Source organism: Ruditapes philippinarum, unplaced genomic scaffold, assembly GCF_026571515.1.
Source record: "Ruditapes philippinarum isolate M1 unplaced genomic scaffold, ASM2657151v2 ctg9911_1_1_1_1, whole genome shotgun sequence".
NCBI classification, from domain to species: domain Eukaryota; kingdom Metazoa; phylum Mollusca; class Bivalvia; order Venerida; family Veneridae; genus Ruditapes; species Ruditapes philippinarum.
The window spans coordinates 41,535-58,395 of record NW_026860992.1 but is presented as its reverse complement, the minus strand read 5'-3'; the positions used below and the strand labels follow the sequence as shown (position 1 = coordinate 58,395).

The following is a 16,861-nucleotide window of genomic DNA, read 5'->3' as shown; positions in this document are numbered from 1 at the left end:
AATAAATTCTGGTTGTTTTAACATTTGTATGCCAGCAGAAATAATAACCTGACTAAATAGCCACCAGGACATTGCCTGAGTGAACAGAAAAAGTTCAATTTATTTTAGTATAATGTTCAAACTTGATTGTTTTAAGCATGACAAATTCTATATCATTATTAACGATCATTGATTTTCTTATAGGAGTGCTAATTCATTGTATGGAGACAAGTTTCTTCTCTCACTATGAAATTAACAATGACACTGCAGATATTTCCTAGTGCTATTAATTAGAGAAAATGCATTCGGTATATATCAATAATGTACAGTCTGGCAATGTAGCCTGACAATTTATTGGGTGCTACCAAATTAATTAGGTACTTCTAATAAATGCATATTTCTGTGTAACTTCTGCAGAGCTATATTTATCCAATTTCTTTGCATACTCTATAATTATAGAATTAAAGTCAGGGAATACAATTCGTAATTACTCTCTAAATTTCCCCAGACGGTAATTTTATTTGACATAATTCGGTTGGCATAAGTAATGTTTTTATCTGAATTGGAGGAAATTATGACATAACAAATCTGCCTTAAATGACCTGGTATTAACCAATTTGTTAGTAATATCTTTCAGCAGAAAAACCTCTCTAGGAAAATACTGTTAAATGTATTTGTCACAATATGTTAAATGTAAAGAAAGATGTAAAGAATAAAGATTTTGTAATAACTTGAACTACACATGATTTTTTACATCATGCAATACTTCCAGAGCAACATTTTCATATAAAATCACATAACAATACACTTTTGTAATAATATATAATAATATAAGGTTTGAAACAAAAATTATTTTGCAAGTATTTCTTTTGAATTTCATTTAAGTTGTTCCAAATTTAAAAGGTGGAATTAAAATCTGATGGGGTTCAATTTAGAAAGAAAAACACTTTGCGTTTGCATTGTAATTGAAATTTTCACGTTTAAATGAAATTACATAAGAATTCCTCAAAATACCCATTTATTACTTCTATATTATCCCCCGCCACCCAACATACACAAAACCAACAAAAAAGAAGGATTTAATTTAATGGGAAAAAGACAGAAAAAAAAAACAATAAAATATATTTTTTTAGAGCACTGATCAAACTTAATTTACTGGTAATCAACTAAATACTTTAATTTAAGGCACTATTATCATTAACCACTTGACAAGAGAGAAGCCTCAAAAACCATAAAAAAGTATCAGCAAAATATTTTATCTGTCTATAAAAAATACTTTAAAACCAAAATGTCACAGACCTATGTCAGCTGCCCTATTCCAGCCTAGTACAATATTTCTTCCCCTCATCTCATGAACAATATATCCACAGTTAGCACATGCTGGAAGCCTTATTCTCTCACAAAACATAATCTCACAATGCCTAACTTATACTGCACATTTCCCTTCCTGCAGTTATTGATACATTCTCACTATTGATTTCATAGTTTATTTTTGTTTATTTCCCCCCTGTTTTCCTGTATGAAAGCCAAAATGTATTGCGCAATAGTAGACACAGAGTGTCAGAATCTCTCGTGCTCTTATAAATTTGTAAATAATCACTTAAAATGTCAACTGACACAGTTGCAGGCTACAAGACTGCTATGTATTTCACTTTTAAGGCAATATTTTAGTCAGACACATAATTGGGTGCACATGATTTTTTTTAGCCTTTGAAAATTTAGGCAGTATTAAAAATGAAAAATTAAGGCAGTATTAAAAATGGAAAAATTTAGGCAGTATTAAAAATGAAAAATTTTAGGCAATATCAAAAAAGACATTTTCAGACTTGAAAATTTCAGCAGTATTAGAAATCACAATTTAAAAAAAAAAAATTCAAAAACTTTTTTTTTAAATATGGGAACAACATTGATGAAGAGTAAATAAAAAAGTATTACATTTTTCTTTCTGAATTTCTATTTAAATGCATGTACGAGGGATGTCCGGAAAGTTCATATACATCTTCATTTTTTATTGTATAACAATACAATCATACGCTGTACAAATTTTGTCAGCATAAATATACATATCTAGCAAACACATTTATCAAAAATTATTGAACTGTGACTTACGTTTGTATTTTAACAGTATTTACATACAACATATATACATCGTCATGGAGCACTTTGACAGCGTCAACGGCGTCAAATTAACTTCATGTTTACCAACTATTCAGTTTCCTCCGATTTTAATAGCCATATGGTAACTGTCTCGCGTATACTTAATACATGTAATGGTCCTTTGCTATTACTTGATGAATATCATATTTAAAATTATTATTTAAAATCAAAGATGTCAATGGTTCCCATACAGTGTGTGAGAATTCTGCCTTTTTCAAAAATTGTAACGCAATCTACGATATTTCGGCCATGCTACTTTTGGTCGTCTGGGGCGTTTCTTATACGACATCCTGTCAACCTTGTTTGACATTTAAACACAAGTTGCCGTTGATTTTGTTTTTAAAAGTGAAGATTTAAATCTCAGTTGGCGCCATATTAGCGTTGCTATGAAGTTAAATATTATTCCGTTGCTCCGTCCGTGAATTTGACGTCATTTTTGCAACACAAAATTTACGCACCTTCATTGCCTATAATCGTCTTTTACAAGCTGTTTGTTTACGTATGACGTCATAATTTACACTAAATATCATGTAATAGTATCCTATGATGCCACAAAATTAAAAGGAGAGTTTGCGTTAAAATCACAATTTTTAGCAACTTATAATTCGAGTAGCTATCGTAATGAAATCAAAGTGCTCTGTGATTCGTTGATCATGTTGCCATAGTGATCGGCGCTTTACAGATATTTATTTTATTATGCCTTTTGCTTTAGAAATATGTAGCAAGTAAATACTTTAGCAAAATATTCAATCATCATATCGATATGACTGTTTATAATAATTTTATACGAACTTTCCGGACAGCCCTCGTACAATTACCAATTTGACAACATTTTCAAAAATTTGTGTTCTTTTGTGCTCTATAAAAATAAAATGCTACAAAAGTGAGGTTTTTATATAGATTCCCTTCGAAAAATCTTAATACTTTGAAAGTTTTCTCAAAAAGGTTAAAGTCGAGGTCAACCAGAGGGTCATGACAATAGCTCCACTTATTAAGGACTTTATCTAATAAATCAAAATTCTGTCTTTGAAATTTAAGAAGGATATATTACTATGTGAAATCCTATACCAATATAAATTATTATCTAGTTTCGATTGTTTATTCAACAAGAGAAAACAAACAGTAAAATCCTTTCATCATGTCAAAATGTAAGCAATTATTACAACAGTCAATCCTATAATTTTAAATGAAAAGTGATTTAAAATAAATATTCCAAATTTCAAAATAGGGTCTTGATTTGATTAAGTTTATTTAAAATTATTTTTAACAACAAGAGTAAATATCATTTAATGATAAAAAAAAAATATGATTTAACTATTTTTGAACTTTAAAATTATTTCCTTTTTCCTGCTGAACTTGGAAACTGCCAGACCTGACCCCCCCCCCCCCCTAAAAAAAATATTTTCTTACATGAAATACAAACTGAACAAACATTCAACACAGAAAAAAGTTTTTCATTTTACAATTTAATTTGACAGCAAGTTCACTCAAACTTTCAAAGTGTATTTAATCAAATGATGATAAGAGTGGTGAAGGTGTTTGTCTCTCCACCTTGGGAGTTTGGGTTCAAGCCACACCTGGATCACAACCATATTTTTTCATTATCCAGCAAATTTTTGTTCAAACTTATCCAATTAAAAATCATTAAAACAGAGATGTCATTTAAAAAAACGAGTGGAAAATGGCTAGCACTGGATAATGGCTAGCACTGTCTGATGATGGTTTACCGTGCACTAATCAATAACTTGAATAAGTCAAACAAAACCCATTGATCTAAAGCTAGAAATTTTATCTTGGTCTATTAACTTCACAGATAAATAATTACACCTAGTCACTGACTGTCAGACACATTACATGTTTACAATCCTAGAATTAGATAAGACAGGAGTTCTTGTTTGTCTAGAACTTAAAGCAACTTGTCTCAACGTTCATGCTAATTTTCATACAAAATGAGAAAGTTTACAGTGATTTTTTTTTTCAATCAAAGGGGAAAGAGACTGAGCCCATGTGAGTGGGGAAAAATTTTGTGTCATGTTGGGGGGGGGGGGGGGGGGGGGCAATCCTTATTCTGGGAACATTTAGAAATAGGGAAAAGCAGTCTTTTACAAATCAAATTATAAAAACTTTATCTGTGACCATATATCAGTTAAGACTAGAAAGAAACGTTCTTTTTAGATACAAAAGATATTTTTGAACTGCTGTCTGGAGAAATTCAAAAAAAAAAAAAAAAAAAAAATGTTTTTGGAGAAGGGAATGAGGCCAAAATTTCAACTCCAATTTAGCCCTAAATTAACACTGTTTTAAATAGTTAAAATCTAATCAAGTGTCTAAATAAAGTAATTAATTCAAGACTTAGATACTAGAGTTCAAATTCATTTTCACCCTAAAATTGTTGGAATATAATAACTGGCCCATTTTCTTTTACTAGCAGGGTAAGGATATGGTGATAAAATAGTAGTCAACTGCATATAGCATATTAAACAAACATTTTTGTATTTTTCATACTTTTGTTAAGTACTTTTTCCTGCATTTGATATTTGAAAATTTTATCATCACATCAGGGGACATCCAGGTTTATTTAGTAAGGCTTAACTGAATATTCAGGCTTATTATTATAACTCATTGAAACAAGGTTCTTACATTTCTGATTTTCTTCCTCTTCTGACGATGAATTTTCCTTGTCACTTGTTGGATCATCTGTAAAAAAAAGTTAAAATAAAATAATAACAATCATCTTGAAACTTTGTAAACAACAATTATAACAATGCAAAACCATTCAATCTGACAACATAAACTATATAGTTTTAACAAAAATTGTAAAAAGTTTGAAAATAAATAAATCTTTGTAAATTGTATACTTTATTTGTTAATTGTATACTTCATCAAATAAATAAATTTTTACCTATGTTAATTGTACACTTTATTTGTTAATTGTATACTTCATCGACAAAAGGCTTGAAAATAAATAAATCTTTGTTAATTGTATACTTCATAAACAAAAGGAAGGTCTTAGGATATATTGGTGATAAATTTAGTAGATTTAGGTAACAAGAGAATTTTATTTTTTTATATAAAGTGATAAAGCATAGAAATGTGTTAAATTAATGAAAATCCTAAAATTATTAAACCGAAAGTGCAAATATTTCCAACCTTCGAGCCCAAGTTCCTGTTTCCATATTTCCTCTCTAGACGGAGAAGGTACTGGCTTATTTCCCACTATCCTTGGCTTAAATGACATCGGTGTCCTAAACACCAAATTATCCTTAGTTTTTGGTGTGCTTGGAGTGGAGATTGTCCTCTGGAGAGGGGTACGTGATGTACTACTGGACTTGAGGGGAGAACTGAATTCTTTCTGCACATTATCGGCTGTAACTGGTGTGTTAGTGGAACGAAGAACCCTGCTCTTAGGCGTGGAAGGAGTGTTTGGCGTATTTGGTGTCTAAAACAAAGATTTCATTGTAGAAAGAATGATAACAATTTTTTAAACAAATTAAGTTTTTTTTAAATTTTGGATGCACGTTTAAAATCCTCGAAGGCATGTTTCACATTCATTTCGTCAATTTGATTTAATCTATCAAAATATATGCCAGATTGTGAACAAACAAGTGCAAACTAGAAAGTTTTACTTTACAATCTTTGCATGTTTGTATGACTTTTTGTAATATTTTCCAATATTTTCTGAACAATCAGCTGGGAAAAGATTACGGAAAATCGGACAGACTGTACTCAAAATCTGTCAGACTAGAAAAGTGCTTTCTACATTTTATTTATTATGTTTATATACTTTATTTCTGTTATAAGTCACACTGACTTTGTTGTGAAAGCAGTCATGTTGATTTTGTAGGTAACTTGCTGGAAAAAGGACCATAAGTGCCCATCTGTACTGCAAAATCATAAACCCCATTTGTGGGGCACAAAATTTTTTGGGGTTTTTCCGTGGATGGGTTTAAATGAGTTTTAAAAGATTATAAATTTCATTTGTCCCCAGTAATCAAATTTTTTTTTTGGGCATTAAAAATTTTTTGGGCTTTTAAAATCTTTTGGGCAAAAATAGACAATAAACAATTTTAAAAAACCCCAAAATTTGCCCCTTTTGTGAAAAAAAGGGAAAAAAATTTAAAAAGAATTTGAATTCACAGAAATAGGAAATTAATCAGATTCTGGACATGAGTAGAATAACAATCTTAAAAAAAGGGAAACCCATGGTAACAAATAATTTAATTTTAAAAATTTTCTTGTGAAAATGAGCCCATCAAAATGATGGGCCAGTGATTGAAAAGGAACAAAATATCAATTACAGCCACTTTTTTTTCAATGATAAAATAATGTTTCAAACACTTACCCTTGATCTGAGCTCATATCGGCAAGAGTTTGGTGTCAATACTAAAGAGTTATCTCCCATTGTTATCAAAACTTGAATTTCTGAAATAATACAGTACCACCAAAATGAAGCTGCATTATTTTACTAATCTAATGATTAAGATACCAGTAGATGCCCCGTTAGTGTTAAAATGTTAAGATTTTTTTTTACTGTTTACAGGGGCGGTTCAAGCCAAGGGACATGGACTCCCAAGTTTCTGTGTTATGCTCATGAAGATAAAAGATATAAGGAATTCATTGAAAAAATCAATATGAAAAACATTCTACCAAACTGTTTATTTTTACTCATTAATATGGTACTAAATACAGTTCTATAAAAGCTTGAATATTTTAAATAGTATTCAAAACACCATTACACGAGCACAAGTATCTCAGTGAAACTTTATAGAAACTTAAAATGCAGAAGCAGAAAAGAATTTTTTCTATTAATAAAATCACTGTATGCATACCTCTTTCCTTATACTAGAAGTAATTTGAGCCCAACACAACACCTGTTCACTTAAAGTTCATCAGCAAAGATTTCTTTTCATTCTCAATTTCTTTTTCAACCTGGAAAAGAAAAACAAAGTCTGAAAAATAGAATCGAATCATACACAAAATATTAGGATCTTTTTAAATATACACAATGTAAATTTTCAAAAAAAAATTTATATAAGTATATATATATAATATAAAGTACATTGTAACTGAAAAATCTTTGTAAATGTTTTAACCTGTAGATTAACAGTAACTCTCAAAACTGTCAACAGCTAAATGCTGCAATAAAATGCAAAATCTGTAATGTACCAGGTGCTTTAATAGGTTCTATTTATGGAATGAAAGAAATTGATCGTGAAAATGCCATGAAAGTTACTTAAATCAATAAATCTGTAGAGAACGCAAGATTTAAACAAAAGGTCCCGCAATGTACAAATCAAACTTTGTCATAAACTGCTTGATAATGTTGTAATAGAGTAAAGTATATGATTTGTAAATGGACACCAATACTTTCAATATTGATGATAATTTTCAATGAGAATGATGTTATAATCAATATTAAACAGCAGTCTTCGCGTCTGTTGTAAATGTACTGAATCAGATTTACTGAATTATCTAACATTTCGTTTTTAATAAAAAAAAACATTCTTGCATCAGGGAGAAATTATAGGTTAATAAGGCAAGTTGTTTGTTTAAAACAAATGCAAGCCTGTCGGGTGTCAAAACCTTTTAACAGATATAGTTATAAAGTTAGAGTATATTTTTAAAATTTTACAGAAATAGTCAATGTCATACAAAAATGTGTAGGAGTGAAGGTAATGAAATTATTCTCAAAATAAAGTCCTCATTCAGTACTATGTTGTTTCCACAAATTAATGACATATTTCATTATTTCCTCCGACATTGAAAATCAAGAGATGTAATGCTTTAACAATACAATTTTTTGAATAAAATGTATATATAGTTTTACTTTATATAATATATAAATAAATAAATATGTAAAAATATATAAGTTTTTTCGGAGTCTGAAAATCCTAAAAATTAGAATTTTACTATTTATTCTTATACAATATAGTATAACTGAAAACTTAAACCATTTACACAATGTTACATGTACCACTGTTTCATTATTATGTATCCAATGGTGACGCCATGATTTGTTTCACTTTAGCATTTTTACAGTAACTTGTTACATCATAATATATAACATATAGATATTCTAAAAATTTGAAATTCTATATTGATAAAAAATTGTTGATAATTAAAATTTACTTTGATGTTTTAAAAAAATAAAATAACTAGAGGATGCTTTTGTAAAAAAGCGCATGTCTCCCCCACTGCACTGTGACCTTGACCTTTGACCTACTGACCCCAAAAACAATAGGGATCATCTGCTCTATAAGACCAATCATCCTATGAAGTTTGAGGGCTGTAGGTCAAAAGGAACTCTAGTTATCATCCGGAAACGAGAAATTGACCAACGGTCACTGTGACCTTGACCTTTGACCTACTGACCCCAAAAACAATAGGGATCATCTGCTCTATAAGACCAATCATCCTATGAAGTTTGAGGGCTGTAGGTCAAAAGGAACTCTAGTTATCATCCGGAAACGAGAAATTGACCAACGGTCACTGTGACCTTGACCTTTGAACTACTGACCCCAAAAAACAATAGGGATCATCTGCTCAATAAGCCCAATCATCCTATGAAGTTTGAGGTCTGTAGGTCTAAAGGAACTCTAGTTATCATCCGGAAACGAGAAATTGACCAACGGTCAGTGTGACCTTGACCTTTGACCTACTGACCCCAAAAACAATAGGGATCATCAGCTCTATAAGACCAATCATCCTATGAAGTTTGAGGGCTGTAGGTCAAAAGGAACTCTAGTTATCATCCGGAAACGAGAAATTGACCAACGGTCACTGTGACCTTGACCTTTGACCTACTGACCCCAAAAACAATAGGGATCATCTGCTCTATAAGACCAATCATCCTATGAAGTTTGAGGGCTGTAGGTCAAAAGGAACTCTAGTTATCATCCGGAAACGAGAAATTGACCAACGGTCACTGTGACCTTGACCTTTGACCTACTGACCCCAAAAACAATAGGGATCATCAGCTCTATAAGACCAATCATCCTATGAAGTTTGAGGGCTGTAGGTCAAAAGGAACTCTAGTTATCGTCCGGAAACGAAGAATGGACGGACGGACGGACTGACGGACGGACGGACTGACGGACGGACGGACAGGGCAAAAACAATATGTCTCCCCCCGAGGTGGGGGAGACATAATTAATGTTTTCTTTCTTCACAGACATATCACATGTCACTTTTGGAGGTAATTCATTTTTAATGATATTGACTCTAAAGCTACAGTCTCACTTACATCCCGGCAGAGCCCCGGCAGAGCCCCGGTAGACATCCGGGGTGATCCGGGAACGACCGGGGTACGACCGGGAACAACCGGGGTACATCCGTAACTCTGCCGGCAACGTCCTGGATGATCCGGGATGATCCGGGAACATCCGGCATTCCCGGTCCGGGATGATCCGGGAAGGTATAGCTTTGCCGGCTTCATCCTTAGCTCTGCCGGGAACGACCGGGGTTATACCGGGAAAGCACCGTAGCTCTGCCGGCACAAACCGGGGATGATCCGGGGTATGATATAGCCGGTAGAGCTACGGTAGAGCCCCGGTATATGCCGGCAGAGCCCCGGTAACTACAGGCAGAGCCCCGGAGGATAAAGGTAGAGCTACGGTTGATCCCGGTAGAGCCCCGGCAAAGCCCGGATCATTTCAAAAGAATAAGGACAAATTGCGATGATTGAACTTGTTTGTATCAAAAGCCTTCCCATTTCCTTTCTGTCCGGTATGGCATAAGGGTTTTTCAGAAAATCATCATGAATTACTATTCTGGAACAATAGATATTATATTAAATAAAAAATATGTATCAATGTTATCATTTTCGGGTGTTTTCAATCCACCGGGGTTCTACCGGGGCTCTGCCTGGATCGTCCTGGGCTCTGCCGGGGCTCTGCCTGGATCGACCGGGGCTCTGCCTGGGTCAACCGGGGCTCTTCCGGCGATATCCGGGAACGACCGGGGAAGCACCGGCATGAACCGTAGCTTCACCTGGGCTCTGCCTGGATGATCCGGAGCGCATCCTGGGTGGTGAGTAGGGAACTACCGTAGTGCTGCCGGGGTAAGTGTGACCGCAACAATAACTTCATCCCGGATCATCCCGGTAACTTACCGGGATGGTCCTGGGCTCTGCCGGGAGTAAGTGAGACCGAGGCTTAAGACAGGATCAAATTTTTGACAGACTGCTATGTATTATCTGGAAGAATCAGTTCATAGTATGTTGAAGCATAACTGAGCCAAGCATTCAACTTTAATTCAACATCTGATTTAAAGAAAATCTCAAACTGATTTTTTGTATTTTTGTTTGTTTTGTTTGGTTTGGTTTGGTTTTACAATGCACGGTCGAACACAATTAAGGCCATAATTGGCGCAGAAACAGGAAAGATGATTTTGGCTAATCACAGGGGTTACTAACTTATAGCCAACAACAGGGGTCAAAAGCATCTCATCTGTAGTCAAGAGATGCAGAGATTCCAGTAATTCAAACCCATTCTTACTATTACCCAGTGATAAACACCTAAACAGTGGCTGCAATTCTGATGCCTCAACCCTCAAAGGCATATCTCTAACAGAAGTTTATGCTGAATACAAGACACACAAGTACTTTTGATAACTTACATAGAACCTCCTAGCATAATCATAAATGTAGCAAAAACTTTATTCTAATAAATGAATAAAATCTATATAAATTTGTTAATTTGTCACATTTATTTTTAGTGACTTATTCTAAACATAAGAATATAAAGATAATTAATACTATATGTAAAACACAAACCTTCCTTATTTTTTTCTCAATTCAAGTAAAATCCAATTCATAAAATTTCCAAATTTGTAAGTTTAATGTTACATTTCTTTACGTATTAAAATAATATCAAGTGTAAGTCAAACAAAATTCACCCTTTCAGCATAAAGTCAAAAATCAAACCATGTACTATATTTTTTATATGCAACCACTCCTCAAAATATATCCCATAAAATATAATAGCAGATTGATTCTTCAAATTGTTTAACTACAAACATTTCCCATTACAAATCAATACCTCAACTTTTCTTTTATTGCATTAAAAGAGTTCGAAATTGATTCTACCCTGTTGATAAACAAACACTGAAGTCCATAAGTCAATATTAACTTCACTTAATTTATAAGCAGTACGGATACTTTACTAACTTCCGTTGTAACAGCACCTTAATTTTTCAAAATTCTGTCATAGTCATTTTTTTTTACCAAATGCATTCTTTTCTTTAAAGTTCATTTTTTAATAAAAAACAACAACAATTGGAGCTATTATAAATAAATCGTCAAACAAAAACACTGTTTAAATCATTTACGGATCATAAATTCCAAAATTAAATCTAATCAATTGTAAAAAAAACTACAATTCTAAATATGTAATAAGTAAACCGTAGAGCAAATATTTACATAGAAAACCCACCCCTATTCATACAATGATATTGTAATAAATATTTTTGATTCTTTTAATAAATACAGCTGTGAATGATTCGTAAAACAAATCTGAAAAGAAAAGTGACACACAATCTTTTAAACTCCTACAACTTGACCGACCCATCCCGTCTGTAGATTTTCCAGAGTTACTCTGGAAAAACTCTGGAAAATAACAGAATTTCCATGAATTTCCGTGAATTTTCATGGAAACCAGCTTTTTTCCACAGTAATTCCAGAGTACTCTGGAAAAATTTTCATGGAGAACTCTGGAACATGATTTTACCATCAAAAGAAATCTCCATGAAACACCTCCGGAAACTCTGGAAAGTCAACACTTAGAAATTTTTCAAGGAGTTGTACTCTGGAAAACACTTAGTCATTTTTGTGAATGTTCTGGACTTAGAAAATTTTCAGCTGATTTTGGACTTAGAAAATTTTCAACTAATTTCAGCATTTACTTCATTTTTTCTCCCCAGTGCAACAGTCTTCCAAAGATGTGTTATATACATCTGCAAAAACACCAAGGTTCAACATTATTAATACCACTTGTAAAACTATATGGGACTAAAGTACTAAAGATTTGTTCAGAAGATTATTAAAATCATGAATATATCTAATTTGAAGTGAATGTATAAACTTAGTATATAGTTTGGAAAGGTTGATTCCTAGTATTTGTTAATTTGATTTGGTTGATTCTTTTAACTGTCAGTTTTTTTATTTACACTTATCTTACTGACTACAGTAATTATCAGGTTTTTTTTTTTCAAAAATCAAATTTGAGCATAATATATCTGTACCTATAAAATTTATACATTATCATAAGGAATAACGTTGGCCATGTAAATAATTCAATTATCAGTCATAATTTGTAGCAGGCATTTGAAAATATTGTGCCATGTACATAACAGGGGGTTATAAAAATATTTGATGAAGCATAGGCCCTATCATATGTACAATGGTCACATGATTATAACTCTTAATCCATGGTAATTAAGACCATATAATTATGTTCAATATAATTTAACTTGATATTAATGTAATGAGCAATTATTAAAAAATATATTTTTTAACTAATAACTATACCAAAGCTAACATTGTTATCTAAATCCTTAACTTTTTACATTACCTTTATCTGAATCCATCGTTGTTCATTTCAGAGGCATATAATAAGGTATATAGTGTCTCTGTTAATTTGTATACAATTTTATCTCCATAATGTCATCACACTTTCCAGAACCTGTTTTGTTTGAATGTCCGGAAAGAAATAAAATAATCTTTTCTACAATAATAAACATTATGAGGCAGGATCCCGTAAATCTTTGATTGTAAGCTGGTAAACTACACAGAACGACCTGCCACATGTGATGCCAAGCTACTACAGGTGTGGTTTGAAATTGACCAATCAAAATAATGAACAGTATTGGCGGTCATTTGAACTCACAGTTAATATGCTGATAAGCGTTTGGCTGTTTGTTGTGGCATGATGGAGAATTCACTTGCATTAGGAATTTGGATAAATGACAAAAAAAACTTGGAACAATCTTGAAATTAGATGACATAAAAGTGCCTAGAAAGAGCACTGACATGTACAAAGAAGGAGACATAGTGGAAACTAAGTGTTGGGGATTTAAAGGGTTGCACAAGTGCTTGTTGGCAAAAATTGGAGGTAAGATCGCCATTTTGATACTCTCCATTTTTTTTAAAAAATAGATCTAGCCTGTTGTATTTAAAATTTTGTGTTGCCAAGGTTGAATATACAGTAGTGTCCTTTCACATAAAATTTTCTTTCATTATATTTAAAAATTCTTGCTGAACATGAATTTAATTTTTAGATGACTTACTGATCTGTGTTATAATTTAACTAAAGTATTCATTCACATAACCATTGATTTTGCTGGGAAAAATTGACAAGAACAATTGATATGACCATGAAAAATATCAATTACCACTTTGGAAAAACATAAACAAAATGGGCATTGGTAAATTCCATCTATAATTATCCATGCAGTGTACAGTTATGTCATTTAGGTCACACACATGTTTACCCTACTTTCAAACGTGGGAAAATAATGATAAAGGAGTGCCTAATGAATGATTTAATCTTTTTTGATCTTGCTCATGCTGACATAATCTACATGTATTAATTGGGAAGTGCCTTTAATCAGCACTATCAAAACAAGGCAATACAATTGTACAATACACAGTAGGATGCCCACTATTGTAGCAATCATAGAGCAACAAAATACAAATATTGTGTAATGCACCATAAATCTGCATTTAGATAAATGTTACTTGTACTGGGTTTGCTGTGAAAAGGTGATTTTATATATAACAACATATGGATTATTGTACAGTTCAGCCACTTTTTTATGATTCCTAAATAACACTGAATGTGATTTACTATAACCACCAGTATGAAGATAAGCCTGCCTGCACTTCCTAAAAGTTCTTTGCCATTGGCATGACCAGGCTTTTTTTTTACCTTTATAATTCCTAAAATTGACAGTGAACATAGAAACTGGATAGAAATTTTGCATAGTAAGAGTTAAATACAAAATTAACTAGGCCATAGGTAGGAAATCATGAAGTCACATCATAATTATCAATTAAAGATAAAGAGATCTAATATGCTTATAGCAGAATGAACCCACTGTAATCAGATGTGAAGTGACCACAATATTTTCTTTAGTTTTCAAAGTAAATGTTTGTTATTCACTCATTTGAAACCAATATCCTCAATCAAGACTAATTTCATGATTTCTGCCCCATTCCCCTCAATAATTGAGATATTTTTATTTGTATTTTTTAATATAGGGAAAAAAATGCTTTCTTCAAAATGATGCAAAATTCCCCTACCCAAGGGCTCAGTCCCCTTTAAGGTAATTAAGGCCCTGCTTAATGTAATGATGCTATCAAGTTGAGCCTATAATGTATATTTCTATATTTTGGTTGTAGGAGAAACAGACCGCAGTAATTTAGAGGATATATTAAGAGGGGATGCATTTAACGAGTTAAAAGAAAAATTTAACATCAAAGACGAGGAAGAAACCATTGATGACTTGGGCCATTTGAAAAGGAGAAAATCTGATTTACCGGTAAAATACTTCAACATTATTTAACATTATTATCAGAAATACCACTTGTTTAACCTTATAATCAAATCATAATTATAATTTCTTGTACCTGTCAGCATTTCATGTAATTGCATGGTATTTAGTCAAAACAAATTTATATAGCAACAGCAATGTTACAGAAGCACACCTCCAGATTCATACTAATTTTCATGAAAATTTGAAAATGTATTTAACAGTATAATGTGAAGTTACCAAAAGAATGCAATTTACACATTACCAGTTGCACTTACATTACCCATGTACCGTACATTACCATAAAGAGGTCATAATATACAAAAATAGCCATTACTGCGGTAGTAACACAGTAGAAATAAAGTTATAAATACTTTAAAAATGGGTCATTAATGCACATAACATGTAAATTATTACTAGAATTTTGAATATATATTATACACTATCTAAAATCTTAGTACATAGTACTCAGGTTTGATTTTATCAAAATATTGTTGCTCATCTGGAGGCATGCAGCTTTAAAAAAAAAATTGCCAAAATGAAAAAATATGCAGGATTTATTTCCCTTTGTCTAAAAATGTAGCAGTATAGAAGAAAAAAATAGCTAAACATCCAAAGGCCAACATTATCAAATATTGTGTACTCACAAACCTTAGCACTTCTTATATTATTACATTCTGTAAATACAAAAACAAATTAATGTTTCTTGTGAGTTAATTATGTAAATAAAAGTGCCTTTTAAAATTAAAACATGAGAAAATGAATTTCAAGAAATGTTTAGTTAGGGTGATTTGCCACTTATCCCTTTATAACCATTCTGTGTAGTTTTCATTATTTTTTGTCAAAAATGTTTCAGAATCAGCTTTTAGCAAAAATTGAAGGGGTTACTGATTATTCCAAGGCCGCAAAAACGCTATTTAGGACCCTTTACAAGGAAGAGGAGTATCACGGCCGGTCCTTGTGTGGCGGAAAGCCGAATAAGAGGTACCTGGCAAGGCCACCACTTGAAGACCAAACAAAACTGCACATAATATATGGTTGGTAAATTTTTTACATGCCAGACATGCATATTTGATAATATTTTAAATACTTTGACTGACAGTTGTGAGTTATATTTCAATAAATTTTGATACATTAATGAACTTCAATCATTCTTATGGTAAAATATTCTAACTGTTTGCCAAATTATAAAAATAGCATTGTGATATGTTATAAGACTTTAACAATGAATTTAAATTTATGGCATTTTAAGCAATGGTCCAAATATGGCTCTTAATTGAAAACACAAGTAGATTTTAAGTAGATTTTCTCCTCCTTTTTTATATCAAGCTATTGCTGTCATTACTTTTCTTCCTATGGGCATTGCTAGCTCTATGATGTGACATATTTGCAATGCTGAATCTATGTGAATTAGACAAAAGCTTTCTTAAGCTGCAACCCAATGTAATTATGAATTTATTCAGCTTTTTTTTTCCAAACAAATACATTGATGTTTGCAAAAATTACTTTCAACCTAATAATTATATCATATGTATTATTTGTTTTTTTTTAGATATTATTCATGAAAAGTATGGCCAAGGACCATCAAATATCAAAGAAAAGTTAAGGGAGATATTAAAACCAACACTAAACAAATGAAGAGACTTGATATGATGTGTTTGTGTCCATAAATATTAAAGATGTTCAAAGAATTTTTATAGTTATCTTTTTGTTTATGAAATGTTAAAAAGTCAGATTACAGAAGTTAAGGTTCAAATGTATGATTGAATGAGAATGCATCTTGAAATAAAAGATAGTTATATCATTAGGTCAGTTTTATTTTTTTTTGCATAAAACTCTTAATAAAGTCAACTGTATGAAAGATTAAGTCACTAATGTATTATGCTACTGGCACAGAATGATTTGCTCCTGTCTGTCCGACTGTCCATCTGAGACCTGGAATTGGTGGTTTTTTAGAGAAATTATTTTAGTTGACTGTGTAGGAAGGTATTAGCTTATAAAGACACTTTCAAATCGGTTGCTGGAACCAACCATTAGTGAGCAATGAGTGTAAAGTTTCTTGCTCAATGAAACAACTTGTCCCTGACAAGGTTTGAACCAATGCAGCTTGCTATCATTAAATTACTAGTCCGATATATTAACCGCTCAGCCATGCCGCCACTACTACTCCCTCTTTCTACAGTATTCCTAACTGCGG

General features: G+C 32.1%; 2 protein-coding genes across 2 annotated transcripts in view; one reads left to right on the top strand and one right to left on the bottom strand.

Moving 5' to 3' along the window:
* Positions 1-7,253, bottom strand: part of LOC132714146 (protein Daple-like) — a gene marked incomplete at its 3' end in the record, with an annotated part of 28,380 nt that extends 21,127 nt beyond the window's left edge. The window contains 5 exon segments of the mRNA XM_060696925.1: positions 4,777-4,833; positions 5,287-5,575; positions 6,479-6,558; positions 6,966-7,065; positions 7,230-7,253. Coding sequence (XP_060552908.1) covers positions 4,777-4,833; positions 5,287-5,575; positions 6,479-6,538 — 406 coding nt within the window.
* A 4,451-nt stretch (positions 7,254-11,704) lies between these two features.
* LOC132714147 (uncharacterized) lies at positions 11,705-16,471 on the top strand. Its single transcript, XM_060696926.1, has 4 exons — positions 11,705-13,244; positions 14,534-14,673; positions 15,521-15,701; positions 16,217-16,471. Exons 1-4 carry the CDS (start codon positions 13,163-13,165, stop codon positions 16,300-16,302), a joined length of 489 nt encoding a protein of 162 aa, XP_060552909.1. The 5' UTR covers positions 11,705-13,162; the 3' UTR covers positions 16,303-16,471.
* Positions 16,472-16,861: the final 390 nt, after the last annotated feature.